This window comes from Pteropus medius, unplaced genomic scaffold, assembly GCF_902729225.1.
Source record: "Pteropus medius unplaced genomic scaffold, Ma_sr-lr_union100, whole genome shotgun sequence".
NCBI lineage: Eukaryota > Metazoa > Chordata > Mammalia > Chiroptera > Pteropodidae > Pteropus > Pteropus medius.
Window position 1 is genome coordinate 4668129 of NW_024351073.1, and position 22156 is coordinate 4690284.

Here is a 22156-nt window from a genome sequence, read left to right on the forward strand (position 1 = left end):
GTGATTGTATAATTTTTTACTGCCCTTAGCAACACCCTAGAGTTTCAGTTACTCCACGTCCTTTCCAACACTGGATGTTGTCAGTCTCAATTTTAGCTTTTCTGGCGAGTGTGAAATGGAAGCTCCAGTTTCAATTTTTATTTCCCTGATATTCAATGATGTTAAACATTTTTTCATGTGTTAATAGCCATTCTTACATCTTCTTTTATGAAGTGTCTGTTGATCTTTATCTCATCGTTAGTTAGTCTGTCTTTTTTTATTGCAGATTTGCATAATTTCTTGGATAAAGATGTTCCATATAAAGATCTTTTATCAGATATATGCACTGTGAATATGGTTCCCAATCTGCAGGTTGTCTATTCAATTTCTTGCTATTGTCTTTTGCGAAACGGAAGCATTTATGTTCGATGAAGCCTAGTTTATCAATTTTTTTCTTTTATGATATAAGAAATCTTTGCCTGTTTCCAGGTGATCAAGATATTCTCCTCTGCTTTACTTTTCTATAGACTTTATAGTTTCAGATTTTACATTTAAGTCTCTGATCCATCTTGGGTTAATGTTTGTGCTTGGATGAAGTTAGGGGTCTAGGATTTAAAAAAGTAATAGTAAATATTCATTTGTCCTTTCGTCTTCTGATTTCTCTAAGACACAGTACCAAGTGCCTGGTCCATAGTACTTGCCTCCGAAATGATTGCTTCGATTATGAAATGGGTGGGGATAGTGAGAAACCCAAATCTCATCTTGTCTTCTTTTCTAACTAATTGCTTCTTTCCAAGCCCTATAGCTTTATTAAATACAGAGCTTATGTTCCATCTTCTCAACCTCAGCCTCCAGAAGCCATACCCAACCCCAATACTACAACCTCTCGTTTGAACTCAGCCAACAACCAACTTACAATGTCTGCTTTGCAGGTTTCACTAAGTGGTTCTTATTGGCTGCACATTAGAATCACTTGTGGAGCTTTTAAAAAATATCAATGCTAGGGGCGCACTCCCAGATACTAATTTAATTGGTCTGTGGTGCAGCCTGCACATTGGGATTATTAAAAAGTTCTCTAGATGATTCTAATTTTTAGCCGAGTTTGAGAACCACTGGCTTAGAAAAATACCAGGGAAGGTTTGAGAGGGTCATGCCTGATTCTGGGTCCAGAGCTATAGTAGGAGGAATATTTCTGACAACCAAATATTTTATTCCTTACAGAAACAAAGTGATATATGGGAATAGGGAACTCTAAAACAGTTGGTTGTGCTTCGGATATCTCATCAGTTATATATGCTGCTTTGTTGTCGGAGTATCTCCCAGCCCAACCTTGGAATATATATAGCTCCGGTGAGTTATACCCTGCCACACTGGTGCTTCAGGATCATGCAGGTCATGTTCTGCATTAGTCTTCCTCAAGGTGTGGTCCTTAGCCCATCTTTGCCAGGTTCTCTTGGGATGCTTGTTAAAAATATAGATTCTAACCTCACCCTAGACCTACTGAATCAGAATCTTCAGATATGTATCCTGTTAATTTACATTTTTAACAACACTCAAACCGCTTTTATGCAGACTACATATTCGAGAATATAAGATTGAATGTGAGGGCACCATTCTTTTTTACTCTTCCCTCCATAGTCTGTGCTGTGTCCCTAACTGAACCAACAAAATGAAAGATATTTGTATTATGAATTCAGCCTATGAATATTCTAAGAGAAATATATGAGAATCATCATTCTCCCTAAACGTTGGTCTATTTTGGTGTTGTGTAGTAGAAAGACTCAGGCTTTAGGGTTAGACACAGCTCAAATTGAATTCTGATTCTGTCATTTATTTGATATATTCCTTCAAACAAGTGACTAGTCTTCTCTGAGCCTCAGTTTGTGGGGGTATAAAAGAAAAATAACCTTAGCACTCAGGATTGTTGAGGAGATTGGATGAGATGTTTTTAAGAATTCTGTTAAAGTGCCTGGCACATGTTGGGCATGACTAAGTGGTACTGGTCATTATTAATACTAATGTTACATCTTACCCACACCTGGTTAACAGCGACAGGAAAACGAGACACATGCTAGTATTAGCAGACATGGCTGCTGCTTGCAGAGGAAGGATGCGCTTACCCAGAAGGTCATTCTGAGGGATCCAGTCCACAATTTTCATATTTGCCGCCAATTTGACATCTTTGGGCCATTGAATGATGATATCAACCTCCTGAGGTATTTACAAGCCACTGCATAAATTTAACAGAGTGATGTAACTGTTCATTTTTAAACCACATAATTACAATCACCAGAAATGACAGCCTACTTAATTATTTACACTCATGATGAAAAATTTTACATGTGCATTAAAAATTTATTCTCATAGAAGTATTCTGTAGGTTTAGTTGAGAAAAATGTTTGAAGATCACAAATTTCTGTTAGTGGCTTCCACAAAAAGAGGGTTATTTTTTTGTCCATAGAAAAATAAAAGAGAAGTAGGCAACTGTTGGCATTGGTTCAATAGCTCTACAGTGTCAGGTTCAATAGCTCTACAGTGTTTACAATTCTTGCCCTTTACCTCATGGCTGCAAATGGCTGCCCAGCTCCACATATCACATTCATGTTCCAAGGAGGACAAAAAAAGGGAAGGTACAGTATGAGCTACAGATATACCTTTGATTTGGAAATAAAAGTTTTTCCAGAATTATCTTCCTCCCTCCCTCCAGCCAAGAGGCTTCTGTCTTCGCCGTGTAGAATTCAGTCACCTGGCTAATGAAAGCTATAAGGAAAGCTGAATAATCTCTTCCTTGGCAGCGCAAAGGACCGAAAAACCCTCCATACTGCTTGACCCATCGTAGCAGAGTTTTTGTGTTCTGGCCTATATATATATCAAAGCAGTAAGCGGCCTTGAACATGATCAAAATAAAATATCGTCTCTTGCTTACAGTCTCTGGCTGGGGCTGAGAAAGGACCTGGCACAAAGTTGGCCTCAAGTACAGTAGGGACCACAGACAGGGAAAGGGAGAGCATGCGCTCCAGCCTCGGTTCCTGTGCAGACAGAAATGGCAATGGAACGGTGGCTGTGGACTCCAAGGAAAGTGCAGAGATCAAGGAAAAGAGCACATAAAACCCACATCTTCCTGTTAGGTAGAAAACTAAACATCAAACTTTAGCAGAGCTATTTACTGAACTCCTGCTACAAAGCTTTGTGGAGAATTAGCGAGTCCGGAAAAGTAGTACAGAAAAGAGAAAAGGGCCACGGAAGGCCCAAGGATGAATGGAACTGTGCCCAGAAAGAGAAAACCCACATTACATGTGAAGGTTCTGTAAGAGAGTTCATGTGGGTGGAAGCTTCGACAACGGGAAAGGGACACAAAAGCGTGAGGGGCCCAAGGTAACGGTCTTGGAAAGGCTTCATTTCTGAGGGAAAGGAAGAAAATAGGGAAGGGGAGGCATTCTTTGGATACTGAGTGATGAAAAAAGAAGCAACCTGGAAAAATGTAGGGTCCTGCAGGACAACAGGAAACTGGAAGCTCGGACAATACAGACCCCTAACCCATCACCAAAAAACAAAAGCCATGCGTTAACGAGACTGTAGTTGCAGATTATTTGCTATAGAATTCTGCATATCATTAGATGTCCTGGATATCTATAGCATTGAGTATGTTATGAAAGGGAACATGAACGAAATAGTGACTCTTTACACAATGAAAAAGATTCAGTTAAAAATATATGTACAATAGATGCAAAGACCCATGTCTGACATGTTTCGTACCTATCAAAAATGAGTATATTTAGAATATTTTGCCAGACTGACAATTTCTTCCTGATCAAATTGTGAAATGGCATATTGAAGTTGTGGGAAATGGCACCATTAACTGGTTTCCAAATGGATTGGGAGCATGGAAACTAAGAAATGAAAGAAATTATGGATATTTACCCTTTAGGAAAGATATGACCAAATATCTCTTTTTTTCATTGATATCCTTAGCTATTCGACAGTCGAATGAATAATTGAAACGTACCTATTCTCGTAGACTTGATTCAAAGATGATTTCTGGTGTTTGCATGCCCTGTCCTTTTTAGGGCTAACATTATAAGGAGCAGAATTAGAATATGTCCTCAGCTTGTGTTGCAGGAGACTCTGGAAAGATTCCCCAGTCCTTTGTCGCCGTGATGCTCATTCAGAATTCTGGCCTCAGCTTCAGAATTTCACATCTGCTGAAGAAGACCTGGTCTTGGAGAGTTAGGACAGCAGTCCCTTTTCGTGACTAAATGACATCTTTCAGAGGTCCTAGGAGAAATCCCTGAATGGTAGGTCTATTTCCCTTGCGGATTTGCTTCCGGCGTGTAGAAAGAAAGTACTGCTACGGGAATGGACACCGTTTCCAGAGAGTAGTGTCTCTTGAACTGAGGACACCAGCAGATATTTTAAGAGGGCACCTGGGGCAGTGGGCGCTGGAGAGGGCACTGGGAGGTGACAGGAGCAGTTAGACTGTCGGTGGAGTTCCCTAAGTTGAGGGAAGAGTCCCTAAAACTCTGGAGATGGGTCCCAGTCACGTGGAAGTAGAGCTGTCATTGACCTGATTTCCTCAGTCCAAGCATTGCTGGTTCAGCGTTTTTCTATCTTGAGAGTATGGTGTTTATGTGAACAGAGGGATTAAAGATCAGCTCACCATCCGGTCCCACCCGCGAGTCCTGGTTAGGGAGGGGAGGGCAGAATACCACGGGGCTTGCATCCAGAGAGGAGAGGCAGAAGAGAGACCAGGCTGAAGAGAAAACAGGAGGGATCCGTCTTTAATCTCTTCCCAGGCTCCCACCAGTGTCTTTTCTTCACTGCCTGCGTGCCAGCTGTTGGGAGAGCACGCAGGTGCAGGGCACACAACACTGCGCTCCTGTCCCTTACTTCTACGAGAGACAGCATGGCTGGGCAGCGGGAGCCGCTCCTACTGCTTCTAGCTGGCCTCCTTCTACCTGAGCTCCTGCTCTCAGAGGCAGCCAAAATCTTTACTATGACCTTGCTTGGTGAGTGCATGGTCAAGGAATTGAGAGACGGGTGCCTTGCCAGGGCTCAGGCAAACAGATGGTAGTCAGAGGATCATTCCATGTGGTTTTCCAGACTGGGCCGGTTTGTTCCCTGGCTGGAGGATGAAGAGTTGCCTGCCTTTGTGGCGGGGTAGGGGAGAGAGATGGGTGTATATATCTCCCACCCCGAGGTGGAGAAATAGTTCTAGAGAAAACAAATACCCTTTCCTCTCTGCTCAGAAAGCACTCCCCATGATGCCAGCCTGGGCAGGGGCCAGAAGTATAGATCCAGCCCACTGCAGGAGCCCCTGAGCCACCTCCTCTAGAAAGCGACTGGGCATTCAGAGGCTCACCTTAAACTTCTAGTAGTGGGCAGCAGTTGCCAGGAGAGGCTGGCCAGCATAGGAAGGCTGGAGACTTCACCGTGGCTGAGGAGTGGACCCTGCATATTTGGGTCTCTCTCAGCGCCCCCTTTTCTTTCACTCCTGCTGCTGTGACTGTTAATTCTGCATTTTGTGGATTCAGTTTTATTTCCTATATTTTTTTGAACCAAAGTGAATAGAAGAGGAAAAGGAAAAACTGTAGCAGGATAGAGGGGTGATGTAGAATGGAGCTTCCCTAAGATTTTACTTCGGTGGACAGTGGGTGGGCTCTTAGATCACTTTAGATCACTAAGAATCAGGGGATCTTTGAGCGGAAGGAATCATAAATCACCTAATTCAGGGCAGGGAAGAGAGGTGCCTTTTGCAAGAGCACAGCAGACCTTCCTAATGGCAAACCTCTGGAAGTTACTGACGTTTTCCTCTCACCCTCGGACCATTCTCTCCCAAGCTGCCAGTCTCAGGCCCTTTCCAGGGAGGAGTCTTTAAGAAACCCTGGAACTCCACACCATTTCAAATCTTTTGTTGTCATTGTTAATCATTCTGATTGTTAGGAGAGATGAAGCAAAAGAGCTTCCTCAGTCCTTGGAAGTATATGTTCTCCTGCCACAGACTTCAGAGGAAGCTGGTTCGTGCAGGGCTAGACTCCCCGTCTCTGCCCCCGAATGCTGTGGGCTCACCAGGACCCCTCTGTGATTGAAGGCATGTGTCGTCACCACCCTCTTTCCGTTTCTCAGGTTTTACATGGACTCAAATGTGGGCCAAAGGTGTAGGAGATTTGTACTTTATCCCCTGCTACTTCAGACTAGTTAAGTTTGGGTATTAAATAACTGAGAAATAGCTACACTGTTTCTCTAGCGCTGCACTCTAACCCTAATCTCTAAACTCATGGCATTTGCCATTAACATCTCATCTTTCTGTGTTGCCGGGACACTTCGATTCAAGCAAAGGCCTCAGTTGGAGCTGGTTCTAGGAGAAGATATTGATGCGATGGAACTTGTATCTCCCCTGAGGATCAGACTTCTCTTTCCTTAGGATCCCAGGATCGTCCTAGGATGATGGGTGGTGTTTCAGTCTCTTATGCATAGAGGATCCTGCAGGCCCACAGTTAAGAATGTTATATTTTGATGTTCTACAGAATTCGGGCCGCAGCTGAGAAACAGCCTGCCGAATACATGAAACAGCCTGCCAATCCTCAGAACTCAAGGATTTTGGACTTGAGTGGTGGCTCCACGTCTTTGTGTTCCAATGGCTGTTTCTTGGAGTCATATTCAAGTTCCCATGTTTCTGACTTGTACGCTAGCACAAATTTCCAAAGAGACGGATTCCAGAAATAGTTCTCATTGATTACGTTAGGAACATAACACTCACATGGGTAGCACTTTGCCAAAATCTCCACCAGTGCAGTTATTTCTTGAGCACTCAGTGTCTCTACAAGACCCTGGCTAAAATACGGCACGTTCCTTAGGATCAGAAACTCCTTAAGGCCTAAGCACATACAAGCTCATCACACTGATATGGAGACCATGAGTCATAAGAGGGAATATTGGATGGACGTTTGTCACAAGTGAAGGATTTGGGCCAGCAGGCTCTGGGTGCATGGGCTAGAAGAGGCTTACTCAGCTGGAGATGGGACGATTAACTGATGAAGCTCATCTTGTACTCACCGTCAACTTTCTGTTACCCTACACTTCCTCTTCTGAATTTATCACCCCATCAAACTCAGAATCTCTATTCTCATCATTCCAGAAATGAAGTTTTTTTATTGTTCCTAGGTGGAAGCCATTACCTACTGATGAGCCAGGTGTCTCAGGTTCTCCAAGATCACGGTCATAACGTCACCATGTTTCACCCGAAAGAAGGTTTATTGATGTCAGGTATTTTTTTCCCACTGATTCTTAATATCGTCTACTGCGGGCAAAGAACAACAAAACCTTTTCCATAGAAAAGCTTTCTGAATAGTTTTAAAAATCTAATTGGATTGTAAGAATGACAAAAGGTGTGTGTACGTGTGTGTATTTGTGTTTATGTTTGTATAAGACGTTGGAAAACTTCTTGGCTCTTGTCGACCAGGTCTCCACACACTGTCGTCTCTTATTTTCCTCCGTTGCCTAAACATCTACTCCATTCCAAGCAAACTTCCACACGTTATTGCAGACTGTTTTGGTAAATGCTACTTTACAATGTGCTTGAAAGGATGTTGAATAGAAGCGTTCAGCAATGTTTAAGATTTCTAACAGCTAAGCATCACTTTTCTTTTTCTATAGCATAGATTACTTTCTCCTTGTATGATGTCTGAAAGTTGAGGAAGCTTTCTTTGCGTGTCCCTTACTTATGCGGCTACGGTGAGAATCTGTCACTGAGAGAATCTTGTTGTCTTGAAAATTTAGTGAATGCCTATGTGTTTGTGAGCAGTGATGTCAGAAATTCTTAACTGAATCATGAAATCCAAATAATTTTTAACTAAAATAAACTCATAAATCTTATCAACTCTTTTCTGTTGAAAGACAAGGACACAGCAGCCCAGAGAACTTAAATGACATTCTCAGGGTCACATGGCAGGTTAATAACCGTGGTGGGTTGTTTTAGGACTTTCAGCCCTGGATTGCTCAATCTGAAGTATCACTTAGGCTTTGATTTAAAAAAAAAAAAATTGCAATATTAAATAGCACTGCTGAGGAAAGTAATTCTGATAAATTTTAAAACTTTGAGGGTGACTTCAGGTTTCGTTATTGTTCAGAGTGTTCTAAAAGAATAATTTTTCCTGTCAAAATTTCATTTAAGTGTTTTTCTGTGGTAAATGGACATAACACAAAATTGACCACTTCAACTATTTTTTGTGTACAGTTTAGTGATTTTAAGTTCATTCACATCATTATGCAGCCATTACCACCATCCATCTCCAGAACTTTTTTCTTATCCCAAACTGAAGCTGTGTACACATTAAACAATAATTGTCCTCAGCCCCTGATAAACACTATTGAACTTTATTTCTCTTATATTTCGACTGTTCTAGGTAACTCATATAAGTGGAATTCTGCAATATTTCTCCTTTTCTGTCTGGTTTATTTCACTTACAGAATGTCTTCACTGCTCATCTAAGTTGAAGCATGAATCAGAATTTTCTTCCTTTTTAAGACTAAATAATATTCCATTGTATGTCTATACCACATTTTGTTTATCCATTCATCAGTTGATGGACATGTGGATTCTTTTTTCATCTTCGGTTATTGTGAATAATGCTGCTAACAAAATTGTAGTATACAAATATCTGAGTTACTACTTAAAGCTGTTTTAATCATCTTCTAGATTAGGTTCTGAATTCTTCACTGAGCACCATTTATACATAACCTTTCGCAAGTGCCTTGATTGCAGAACTGATCAAGTAGCTGTATTGCATTAATTCTATTTAATTTAAAAAATTGTAATTCAGTTTAATTAAAATGTTAAATTAAGTTAAATTAAAATGTTGGATGGAAAATAATTTGGCAGTTCCCACGAACTCTGAGAAATTACTAAAAGCTACAGACCTTCTACCGCTTTGATATGTGTATGTACACCAACCTCTATATACGGTTCGGGGAGTTCCTGAATCCCTTTAGTTTTATCTTTAGGTTTCAGGTTTAAGGGTCTAGAGATTCTCTGAAAATTCCCCAATAACGGACATTTCTGAGGCTTCGCAAAAGCGTATTCATTTGTTACTTCGGGAGTAGAGCTTGGCTAGATGTGTCTGCAAGTAAAACATGATTGGTTATGATTTCTCACCCGATGCCCATTTCAGTGTATTGAAACATTGGACCATTTATCAAGTCCTTGTTTGAACACATTTCTCCATCTTGTTTATTTCGTTACAACTTCTGTAAACAAATGACACCACAGGCTCTGAAGATACTCTAACACTCACAAGTCCTACTGCTCCAACTGATATCTGGAATCACAATTGGTTCATAGGTAGAAGCTGAAACAATATTGAGGATGTGATAGAAGGAGCATGGATCGCCACATACAGACTCTTAGTAGAAATGCAGACGTTATGAACTCTGTTAATGAGGACTCAGGAGGAAGTGGAGAACGTGATGGAGAAAATCTGTATTGTCTGTTCAAATTAATAAACAGAAACCTCATATAAAACAGAGTCCGAAGGCTAGGAGAATTCTCACTCTTGGGTACACCGCTGACCCCAAGAGGAAGAGACAGCAGTGTGCGTTCCAACAGGAAGTGATTCTACATTACTACCTCAGCAGGAGAAAGAAAAGATTCTTCCTTGGTCAGTTACAGCTCGGCCAAAAGGAGAAGACCATAACTCAGCCCATAAAAAGTCACTCATTTCAAACTTTTATTTTCCTCCGAATGGGTATTCCTTTATAACGGCCCTTGCCAAGACCATAAAGTAATGTCCCTCTTCTTCATTTCTCCGGACTTGCACTCGGTTTGCCATTTAACTCAACGCCCCAAATTGCAATTCTTTGTTGTTCCTGAGTAAACCCATTTTGCTCCAGAAATTTCTGGCTATTTGTTTGAGATCAATATGTCCTACACCACATGTAGATCATCTTAAATCGAATTTTGGTAGAAATGTAGATATTGAAGGCATCTTGCCTTAAATGTGAGAAGAAAGAGACAAATTGTGGGAAGAAGTAGTAAGCATAAGGAAACCAGGACTTTATGATTTTGGAAATTTTCAGTCTATTCAGATTGCAAAAGATTCTGAAATTAGCGGATCCACTGTCAAGAAAGCAATTAATCCTTTTCTGTTGTAGAGAAAACTTCCAGTGATCTGGCTGTGCAAGCTTTTGCAATTGCCCCTGAAGGATTAAAAGCTCAGAATATTCAGTCTCACAGAGCACTCTTTGAGGATTAGGTGTGTGGCTCATGGATTCCTTCAGATATATTGGTCGAAGCCAAAATTAGAGGTGAAATTATTTGTAAAGATCTGGGGAGCAGCCTCTTGTCCAATGGAGTGCCTTCCCATGACACACCCAGGAGATCCATGAAGTACTTGAGAATTTTACATCAGAATCCACGCTGGCAGTTTGGGCTCAAATGGACAGAGGATAACATGAAAGAAGGCCATTAGACTCTGCAAAAGTAAGAAACAGGCTGATAAACTATTCAGCTGCAACCTCATGATTTCTTTCGTGAGGAACAGAGACCTCGAAGGGTGAAGCTGTGATTTAGAAGGTAGAGCTTCAAGCTCACAAGACCGAAGGACAAATTACAGAGGATTATTTCTAATCCTTAAAACCAAATTTGATTTGCCCATTTGGATGTCGAAATTCTTGAGATTGGTGACTCATTTTTGTTTTTCGTTTTGTTTCATTTACAATAACAATGTCAGTAATTGGAATCTAATAGCTGTGCCACTGTTGTTTCTTGGGAGCAGGTAATTTGTTTCTCAATTAATAGGTCCACCATGAGTTCTTTATATATTTTGAATATTAACCCCTTATGGGACATATTATTTGCAAATATCTTCTCCCATTCAGTAGTTTGCCTTTTTGTCTTGCTGAGCAAAAGCTTTTTAGTTTGATGTAGTCCCACTTGTTTAACTTTTCTTTTCTTGCCTTGGCCCAAGGCTACCTCTCTAAAAATATGTTGCCACGACTAATATCAAAGAGTTATTGCCTATGGTTTCTTGTGAGAGTTTATGGTTTCAATTCTAACCTTTAAGTCTTTGATCCATTTTGAGTTTAATTTGTATATAGTGTAAGAAAGTGGTCTAGTTTCATTTTTTTTTGCATGTATCTGTCTAGTTTTTCCGACACCATTTATTGAAGGGACCGTCTTTTTCCCACTGTGTATCTTTGCCTCCTTTGTCATAGATTAATTAGCCATATAGGGGTGGGTTTGTTCCTAGGCTCTCTGTTCTGTTCTATTCATCTATGTGTTTTTGTGTTAGTACCATACTGGTTTGATTACGATAGCTTTATCGAATATAAAGAGATAGAGAGGACTTAAACTGACCAGATAATTCCCAGGAATTTAACTGAGGCACTGGGCCTTGAGCTTTGTGTGAGGTCAATGGCATTTCCAGTTAAGTTGGATGCCATGACCGACGAAGGCACACAGGCATTAATAGCATATGAAACATTATACCCAGATAATAAGACATTTTTGGAAGAGCAGAACAGTTTCCCAAGCAAATCTGAAAAATGGCTTTCCAGAGCAAGGAATAATGACTAGCTTGAGTTTCCACTGTGAATGGTGGGTTGGGAACAGGTGAGGCTTCTCCCTCATTTGCCTGACTTCTATGGCTTGAAACTCCCACTAGAGACAAAGAAAGGCACCTTCAGACTTTCTTATCGGTTTACCCAAGTGGGGTCCAGAAGAGGGAGTGTGAGATAGGGCTGGATATGTGTTAGCAGGCAAACATCAAAAACGGACTCAGACGTTGTATTATATATGGGTAATGTGGGCGAAGGCAAGTTGGTAAGTAGAGGTACAGAGGACTCTTATTTTAATTAAGCCATTTAGTACTTTTTACTGAAATGAAAACTATTTGGATGCCTCACTTTAAATAATGAAAATAATTATTTCTGCAAGAGAAAGGAGCGGAGGCTCTGGAATTAAAAAGACCTGTATTTAAATAAAACCCATCCACTTACTATGTGCGCAACTTTGACAAATGATCTTAAAGTCAGTTAACTTTGTTTTCTTTTCTGCAAAATGAGATGAATAGCTATATCTTCAACAAAATCTTTAAATGGAATCTTCCATTACTTAAAATTGGAAAGCATTCCTGAATCATTGTAAAGTTAATGTTTTCAGTTTATGAGATTGAATGAATGAGAAAGCGATCGAACCAAGCAATAGCAGTTCAAAAAGCAAACATTTAAGTAAGTGTAACTTTATTGGGACAAATGTTGATATCATCACGGTAATGTTAATCCTGTTGTGTGACATATTTAACATTATCAACCGATTGGTCTTTTTTAGGTTTTAAAGAGGTGGAAAAATCATACAAAGTTATTACTTGGCTTGCACCTGAAGATTGTAACAGAGAACTTAAGAAGAGTGTTGAATTTATTATAGGAGAAGGTTTGGAAGGCAGGTAATTTCTTTTTATTACTTGAACCAAAGAGTCACGCTTTTAGTGATACAAATTAATGGATAGATGCATGGACGCTTAGACCGAGTTTATGAGAAAGTATAGATGAATGGATGGATAGACGGATGGATGGATGGGTGAAGGGATGAAGGAATAGATGATGAGTGGATGATTGAGTAAACAAGTATTTTACACCAAATCATACAGTTTAGTCACTGGAAATTCTTCCTTCCTGTGAACTGTCCCTCTTCCACTATAGATAGATAGATATCATTCTATAGATATCATTCATACTTGTTTCTTCTGGGACTTCCTTGCAATACTTCACTTGCAATCTTTGTCTGTAATTCCCCAACACAGAAATATAGGCACCTCAACCTCAGAGCTAACCTTTGGCACTTAGTTTTCATCTTTTCTTTTTAACATATATTCACTAATGGAGGGAAGACTCATGAACACTGATTTTCTTCTAGTAATTCAACATTGGGCCAGGTGAAGCCTCTTTTAAATAGCAATCGACCTCATGCAAATAAGACATGAAGTTGACTCCTTTTGGTTCATCTGGAATGGATAGTAACACCTAATTCCCCAATCTTTGATATAAAAGTGGAAAGACAGGAAATCATGTCTATCTTAGTTAGTTGCGGTAGCCTCACCTTCTTTTTTTTTAATGTTGAAAATCCTACTTCCTAGTCACAGTCCTGCTAAAATTTGACTTTTCAAAAAGATAAAACCTTCTTTCCTACTCAAACTGAAAGGCCACAGTACCTCCTGTAAAAGTCTGATCGAACTTACACATTCGACACTTGATTTATATCATCTTACCAGTTAGTTATAAATTTTGTTGGTTATCGATTTTAAGTATGTGTTTTCCTTCTCTCCTAATTTAATATTTTTGAGGATGGTTAGGTAACCATGCATTCTTGAAATGTTTTTTCTATTTATTAGCTTAATTTCAAATATGATTAATAAAATACATTCTAGGAATTTTTATAGCATTACTGAAATTATCCAAAATATTTGGTAACCACTCTTTTTGTTATGTGAGATCTTAAAAAATAGGATCATTTTAATTAATTACTTTCATTGTATAACTTGCAGTTGATCCTAAAGATGAGGCTGAGATCACAGCCTCTGGACCTTCCCTATCTTGGGTGCTTCGGCGCAGTGGAGTACAATTACAGGTGTCCCATAGTATCGATTCTCTTGGTCCTCCATGCAGCCACAGGTCCTCTGACATCTTGAGCCATTGCACCTGTTACCTCTGGTACCTTAAAGTATAGATGTTGCCCTCATCTATTTCCCCTTACCTTGTACAAACAGGGAGAAGGGTTATATTCTATACAGGAACTGGTGGGAAAGCATTGCATGAAGATAGGTCCCTGGGATAATCCCATAGGTAAAGGAGTAATTACATGTTAGTAAAACTTTGCCATTATCTTCTCTGGACACCCCACTGGTACTGAAGTGGAAAATGAATAAAGTGTTTCAAAATCAGGCTTTTTTTATTGCTTGACCTATTGGCATAGAAATGTGGAATTCCCACTTTTAGCTGAAAGATTTTGAGTTTTGATAAAAGAGTTCTTAGGGTGAGGTCATCTGTTATATGCAGAATACACAGCGATTTTTTTTAAAAAGTCTGTATTGTCATCACTTATGGGACTGTATCATAGGTGACGTCCACAATTTGCCTAACTAAACAAGAAAATCACTCATAAAAAGTCCGCATGTAATTGATTTTTAAGGAGAACGTGACAGAATATATGGAGTAGAAAGAAATTTGTGAGATTTGCTATGGTCAGAGGAGGCACCCAGAGCAGAAGGCTCAACATAATTCGTTTTCAGTTAACAGAATTCTACTTTGCCTATGAGTTTCAAGAACTGAGTTCAAAGATATGTGTTCTAGTGAACTGGCATAGACAATGCTTGGGATTTGAATAGGCTAGGAAAGTGGAGGAAAGAAATACTCTCAAGAGCATAACATCTGCTCAGAGTGATCGAGAAGAGGGCAGATGGCTGCAGCTAGGTGTGCTCTTGATTACCTGAAATATTTTCTTTATAGTCTAAGATTCTTTTATGTATTGTCATATTAACACCCCCTACAAATATTTATCATTTATTTTCCTTCTTATAGAGGCAGGTTTGAGAACATTTTCGAATATTTGAAATCATTGGCCCTTCAGTGCAAACATTTGCTAAGAAGCGATATCGTGGATTCCTTAAAGAATGAGAACTTTGACCTGTTGGTGGTTGAAGGTTTTGATTTCTGTGGTTTCCTGGTTGCTGAGAAGCTTGGGAAGCCATTTGTGACCACTCTCCCTTGCACATTTGGCACTTTGGATTTTGGACTACCCAGCCCCATATCTTATGTGCCAGTATTCACCTCCTTCCTAACTGACCACATGGACTTCTGGGGCCGAGTAAAGAATTTTCTGATGTTCATTGGTTTCCTCATGAAGCAATGGAAGCTTCACTCTACATCTGATGATATCATCAAGGAGCATTTTCAAGAAGGCTCTAGGCCAGTTTTGTCTCATCTTCTAAGGAAAGCGGAGCTGTGGTTTGTTAACTCTGACTTTGCCTTTGAATTTGCTCGGCCTCTGTTGCCCAACACTGTGTATATTGGAGGTTTAATGGCCAAACCTACTAAAGCAGTACCACAAGTAAGTAAACCTTAGCTCTCAGTATGGATTTCATGCAGAGGTCTTCAGTGCAGATTTGGTGGCTGTCCCTGCCAGTGGGATCCGAGGACCGATAGGGCAAAACGAGTGAGGTACCTAAGGCACACTAAGGAACCGCTCACTTTCAGGGTCATGTGGGTACAGTGTCGGGACTTGCACACCCCTGAGGTTCAGGAGACTGAGGGCCTCCTGAAATGATACACCCAGGCTCCTCTCTAGCCTCATCATAGCCCTGCCCTGTTGGGATAAACCTTTTAATAAGTTGACATTTTTATGTACATTTCGTGTGATCATATGTGTAGGAAGGATGTTATGAGCATCTGTCACGTGCAGGAATTGTTAAGGAGATTAGTTACTCACAATGAAACGCACAACACTCTGAGTACAGAGTGTAACCGAGGTGGGACTGTGTGGGACTGATAATAAGAACTGCAGACTTTATCTCCAGCATCCCTTGCCTGTAGAGCCCTGGTTCCTAACTTCACCTAGACCTCCTTATCTGTTAGATCTGGGTGAGGCCTGGTTAAGTCAGTTTGAATGCATAGCCCAGACTCAGAAACCCTGCTATCGAAGTTTTCACGATGGAGAGAAGCTGGGATGAGTCGATGACCCTTTGCCTATCAGCACAGGGTTGCCATTTTATGGGCTTTTTCTTATATAATATCTTCCTTTCCCACGTGGATGGAAGGATGCTGATCTCTATTTTTCTAAGGAGATAGAGGCTCAGGTACTGTGACTTTCCCACTACCATTCACTTAAGAGCCAGGAAGAGCCCTGATTTGGCCCCGAGATCGAGGCACCGAGGTGCCCTACCCTTCCCCGCCTGACCTTGCGTTAAGTGATCAGGAAAAGTGGCAGAATGATCCATGGGCTAGATGAGCTCTGAGTTGGTGGCAGGATTTTTTTGAGGAATGGAGCTGGGAGGGACGGCATTCCAGTGGGGGAAAAGATGGGGCCCACAGTGTTGAGGTAGAAGGGAGATGCGCATAATTCTGGATTCCTCGGCTAGACTAAATCTTCCCATGTGGATATAATATGTAGACACATGGGCGAACCACTGAGGTGGGAGATGAGCTACAAAGATCAGTGACTGAGGATGTCATGGACTATCAGAGGAAAGCCCGCCACGTGGCGTTTTGGGTGCGGACGCGTGGTTAGGAGCTTTCTCTATTCTGCCTTCACTGCTCTTATGCCAAAGGCATTCTCCCAGCTTCACTCTCGCCTCCCCATATCGCCACCCCCGGCCCCGCCCGCTGGACTCTGAATCCCCACTCGTTACCTTCCTAAGACTACCATCTCTCATCTGGCTTTGGAAATCTCTCAAGTGACCTACAATATTTAGAGGGTCTTGGGTGGCTCAGACACTAGCATCTGGGTTTCAGAGAAGAAAGATGTTCTCAGCAACAGAATGGAAATTAGTCCAATGCAGATGGGGCTGAGCTGTCCCAGGAGTTGTGATAAGAGTTTCAGAACTGTGAGCTCTGGGAATGACAGGAGGGTGTGTTAGTAAATAGCCTGACTTTCATTTCATGGCTGTGTAGGCTTTCATGGAAGACTTTGTTCACTTCCTTTCCTTTCTTACCTCTGTCCAGGAATTTGAGACATTCATTGCCAAGTTTGGAGACTCCGGTTTTGTCCTTGTGGTCCTGGGCTCCATGGTGGACAGTTTTCAGTCCCAGAATGTTCTTAAGGAGATGAACAGTGCCTTTGCTCATCTCCCTCAAGGAGTGATATGGAGGTATAAATCTTCTCATTGGCCCAAAGACATCAAATTGTCAGCAAATGTGAAAATGGTGGACTGGCTTCCTCAGAATGACCTCCTGGGTAAGGACTAAGCTGGTGTGCTTCTCTCTTTTAATTTACGTGTCTCTCAGGCTCATCGGGGCTCTGACCTCTAGCTAGGCAATCCCATCAGCATAAGGAGCTATTATTAGCTAAAAGTAAGTCTCCAGAGGGGAGGAATGGATTAGCCATCTGTAGTTGTTGGGGAATCAGACTTTACTTGCAAAGAGATCAGATGGCAAAACAGCCATTTCTCCTTCATTCTTTTCTGTTCCGGGCCTGATGTCGGTAGCCATTAGAGTCACCCGTGACTTACTGCGTCTGGTCTAGAACAAGGTCACCAAAACAGAGTGCTCAACAGGCTGTGAACTCTGAGAATGCATACTAGTGTGCATGTTGCCACTGTATTTAGTGGCCTTATGAACACTGGTTTAGCCACATACTCTTAAACACACCCGCCCCCCGCATAGACACATCTTCCTAAGATACGAAGTTACGAGCAACTCAGACCTTCACATCATCGATGCCAGTATTGTCTTCAGGTTGTGCCAAAATACCTCAGTGCTAATCTGAGCAACCTCATAGCCAGTTATTTAATCCGTTGAAGCTCTGATACCAGAGAGTTCTCTCACTTCCTCCCTCTCTCCCCCTCCCCAAAACAAGGTTTCTGTGTGCCTAGTGCTGCTTCTTAGAATCTCCTGACAGCCATAGCTGTGACTGGATCAGAGGCTTGTAACCAAGATTATGACTAAAAATAATCTGTGGAATTTAAGAAACAGATTTCTCGTTCTACTTCTGCAAATGTATTTTTCAAGTCCGGATTGGGGCACATGATTCTGATTTCACAGAAGAGACAAAAGATTCTAATGTTCATCCCAGTTGAGAGGCGCAGACTGAGACGAACTCTTCATTATCAATAATCATTTTAGTTAGCTCTAAATATTGTAAGATGGAAAGGTTGACAGTGGAAATACGGAGTTATGGGGTCCAGTCTCTGCTTTGAGGGGGCTTTTCATAGAGTCGAGGAGACAATACATACAGCGAAAGTTTTATGAATGACACAGGAGTTGTGTCAGGAATTCAGAGGAGGGGAAATTAGTTGGCAATTAAGAAAAGGTTGCTCAAAACTTTGAAAGAGAGAGAGACACACACACAGAGAGACAGAGACAGAGAGAGATCTAAAGAGAAAGCAGATGAGAAAATCAGAGAGGCCCTAAAATCAAAGAATGACACTGGGTGGATAGAGACAGACGGATGGACAGACGGACGGACGGATGGATGAATGGATGGATGGAGATATATGCTTCGCTTAGCACTATTCCCTACAGAATTTTCTGGGTTCTGAGTTTTGCCTGTGCTCTAGCTGAGGCAAGGAGTCTCTATACGAAGGCAAAAGAATCCTGGACATGCACCTTGGATGTGTCCGAAGCCAAATCATCTTTAGAATGTGTCCGGCACACCTCGAGATCCCTCGGTGTATGTTTTGCCCTAAGTGCTTTCCCTTGTGTTCTGCAACTTTTCATTCAGAAGTGTTTTGCTCTCTTTTTCATTTACAACAGCTCACCCTCGCATCCGTCTTTTTGTCACCCATGGAGGGTTGAATAGCATAATGGAGGCCATCCAGCATGCTGTGCCCATAGTGGGGCTCCCCATCTTTGGAGACCAGCCTGGAAATATGGTTCGAGTAGAAGCCAAAAAGTTCGGTGTCTCTATTCCTTTCAAGCAGATCAAAGCTGAGACATTGGCTCTGACGATGAAGCAAGTCATAGAAGACAAGAGGTGTGCAGCTCTCTGGGCTTGTGGTCACAGAGGCTGAATGCAGACCTCAGACACAAAGAGCTCTGTATGAGTCTTTTCTGCCACAAAAGCTGCAACTTCCAGGATACAGGATCATATGTGTTTGATGCTAACAGCTGACCTCTTTCCTCTGAGAACAAGATCAGGCCATTTTAGTTAGATGTGAGAATATTTTTCTATCTTATGGGTTGTAAGGAACGCGAACTACTTACACAGGGTGTCTTTGGAGGTCTTATATTTTGGGGGTGCTTATGGTAGAATTCCTATTGAGGCAGGAGGTTGCCTCTCTGTACCCCAATATGCCACACTGTTCTCCACCTCAGGCCTTTTGTCTCATCTTCGTGATATTTGGGTCTCATCTCTAATGTCGCCTCCTCAGAAAGGCTGCCTTTGTCTGACAGCCCCAACTAGACTCCTTCCCCACCCACGCCAGTCTTCATCCGTGATTTCCTCTACACACTACTCAGGATCTGTAATTACCCCATTTCTTTAGCACTTTTAATTTATCATCTGTTCCCCCACACTTGAAAGTAGAGACTAAACTTCCCGAGGACAGCAGTGAGTGTCTCTTCTTTGCCACTGTGATCCCAGGGCCTAGCAAAGGGCCTGCCACAAACTCAGTGTGAAGGAATTTCTGTTAAGTGAGTCATTAAAAAAATCCATTGACCTTATATAAATTCTGATCCAGCACAATGATATTACATGAAGAGAAAAAAAATATATATGTATTTATTATAACCAAAGAGTACTGAATAGCTTAGAGTTTCAAGGGTACATAAATCCAATCTCAAGACTCAACGCATTCCCTCGCACGTAGAAGCCCTGGAAGGAGTTCTTGTTAGATGCCTGGAAAACAACCATGTAGCTTGTGATTCTCAACCTGAGAAAAGTTGTTAAGCTCCAGGGTGTTTGATAACCCGAAAGTTTTATACGTATTTGATATCTTATGTGTTGTCAATGTTTGGTTTCTGATAAATGAGGTGGGATCTTTCATTGGCTTTCCAAAGACCTAGACCCAAAGGCCATGATGCACTGACCCCTGTGAAGGAGTCGTTTGAGCTGGGCTGATCCGCGGACATTGTGCCTCAGGACCAGCTACATAATTTGTGGAGCCCGATGGAAAGTGGATATGCAGGGTTCTTTATTCTTAAGCTGAAAGATTTCAAGATGGTGACAGCAGAGAATTAAATCAATCACAGGACCTGTCTCAGTGAGGGGTCCTGTACAGGTATGCAGCCACAGCCCATGAAGCCAGTACTGGTCAATGCTGTGCTGTGAAGGGGCTGCAGATTGCAGGTGTTATCCTGGGCTGCAGTCCCCAGAGCCATATTTGTCACCTAGCCCCGACACTAGCACAAAATAGGTACTCAGTATACATATATGATGATTACGTCGCGCACAATTTTCCTGTTGTCTATCATAAGCCTCCTTGGGGTAGAGACTAGTCCTTATGAACTCAGTCACTTAATTTTAAGTGTGGCATTTTTAGCACTAAGTGCGGGTCCGTGCATATAGGTATGAGTTTGAACTTTTCAGAGGGTCCCAGCTAGACAGTGGCAAGGCCAGGCCAACAACTTCTTGAAACGCAGTCTTTTGTGCATGTGGTGAAAGGAGCGTGAGAAAGGTCTCGAAGACTTCTGAGACCGCTTGAGTAACGCCCACCTCTGTCTCTGCCAACAGGTACAAGTCGGCAGCAGTGGCCGCCAGCATCATCATGCGCTCCCACCCCCTGACCCCCACCCAGAGGCTGGTGGGCTGGATCAACCATGTTCTACAGACAGGGGGAGCAGCGCACCTCAAGCCCCATGCCTTCCAGCAGCCCTGGTATGAGCAGTACCTACTGGATGTCTTCTTGTTCCTCCTGGTGGTCACACTGGGCTCCCTGTGGCTTTGTGGGAAGCTGCTGGGCGTGGTGGCCAAGGTGCTGTATGGGGCCAGGAAGCAGAAGAAGGCCTGATGAATAGTGCAGCCATGGCTGGCAGGGTTTGTGTAGCCGCTGATTCTTTGAAGACTTCCCAGCACAGGCCATTTCTGGTGTCCCACCCAATCTCTACTTAACAGTGGCACACAAATTGCTCCTCACTATTTTCTGCCTCTACTTAGAAAGTCTTATGAAGAATTCTTGGGCTTCTGTTTAAAAGAAAATTATGGTGCAATACACATCACATGAAATTTACCATTTTAACCAGTAAGTATGCAGTTCAGTGGCATCAAATACATTTGTATATTCATGTAATCATCACTACTATCTGATTCCGGACCTTTTTTTTAATCTTCCCAAACTAAATTCTGCACCGATTAAACAAGAATTCCTCATTCCCCTGCCCCTACTCTCAAGTCCCTGGCAACCCATGTTCTACTTTCTGTGGCTATGAATTTGATCTTGGCTCCTTGATTTGCCCCTCATCAGTGGACACCTCCATTCAGACACCGACTGTCACCAGGCAGCCCCATGTTCCTCCTCACCCCCAACCCCAGACACAACACTCTGCTTCCTTCTCCCTGTCCAGGAGACTTCTCAGTTTCCTGCCCCTTTCTCTTACACTTTCGATGGCTATGACATAAGATCTTTGGCCAGTTCTTCCATTCTAGGCCTACCTCTTGCATCTGTTTTTCATCTCACCTTGAAGCTCAGGAAGCCTGGCCTCTGTCCTGCAGTGAAACAGGGACAGCCCCTCCCAGGACCCCACCTTTGGTCCCTGCCTCGAGTCCCCTCCTGCAGAGAGCATCTCCTTTGCTGGTCAGGCCTGGGGCTGCCTCAGCCCACAGCTGGTGCTGTGTTTCCCATTTTTTAGTTCCCTTCTGAAGATCCCATTCTTATAAATGTGGTTACAGAAATCTCAGTGGAGACCTGGAACCTACATGTAAGGTTTTGGGTCCAGAGGTCCAGTGGCCACGGTGGTGCCCAAGATTTTCTTGATGTAGAAGAGAACATTCCAATATGTGACAAATCCATAGGGAGTACATTCAGTTCCTAGTAAGAGAAAGGAGAAAAATCATACCCTAAACACACTAGAGTTTTTGATGTGTTTTTTCTTTTTTTTCAAAAGAGGCTGTAGTGCATTGTGGGGAATGTAGTCAATGGTATTGTAATGGTTTTGTGCAGTGCTAGGTGGGTGCTGGAGTAATCAGAGGGATCACTATGTGGATTATATAGATGTCTGGTCACTATGCTGTATACCTAAAACTAATATATATATAAAAAAAAGCCTGAAGACAAGCCGTTGAGGGCTAGTGTGGTAGCTCATCTTGCCATCTTTTGTCTCTCCCCTGTTTTTTAATTTTTTCTGCCTTTTTAATCTTCTTTTTTAAACTTCTCGCCAAGTTACCTCTCTGGTATGTCGCTTTCATGAAATATTTTGCCTTCAGTTATTTTGCCCTCATATTTGCTTTTGCATTCTCAGATGGAAGGAGTTCTTCCTAAAAAGTTTCAAATGTGTGGTATCTAGTGGATTAAAATATAGCAAAGAAACATTATAAATA

At 41.9% G+C, this 22156-nt stretch overlaps 1 protein-coding gene across 3 annotated transcripts; it reads left to right on the forward strand.

Moving 5' to 3' along the window:
- Positions 1–4169: 4169 nt before the first annotated feature.
- On the forward strand, positions 4170–21826 carry UGT3A2 (UDP glycosyltransferase family 3 member A2). 3 transcript variants are annotated; one of them, XM_039842661.1, is made up of 7 exons: positions 4170–4274; positions 7141–7242; positions 12302–12416; positions 14548–15076; positions 16687–16918; positions 18436–18655; positions 20354–21819. In XM_039842661.1, exons 2-7 carry the CDS (start codon positions 7161–7163, stop codon positions 20628–20630), a joined length of 1455 nt encoding a protein of 484 aa, XP_039698595.1. In that variant the 5' UTR covers positions 4170–4274; positions 7141–7160; the 3' UTR covers positions 20631–21819. The 3 variants fall into 3 exon arrangements, with proteins under 3 accessions (XP_039698595.1, XP_039698593.1, XP_039698594.1); XM_039842659.1 differs by lacking the exon at positions 4170–4274 and adding an exon at positions 4652–4985 and having other exon boundaries at positions 20354–21826; XM_039842660.1 differs by lacking the exon at positions 4170–4274 and adding an exon at positions 5915–6067 and having other exon boundaries at positions 20354–21825.
- The last annotated feature ends 330 nt before the right edge of the window (positions 21827–22156 follow it).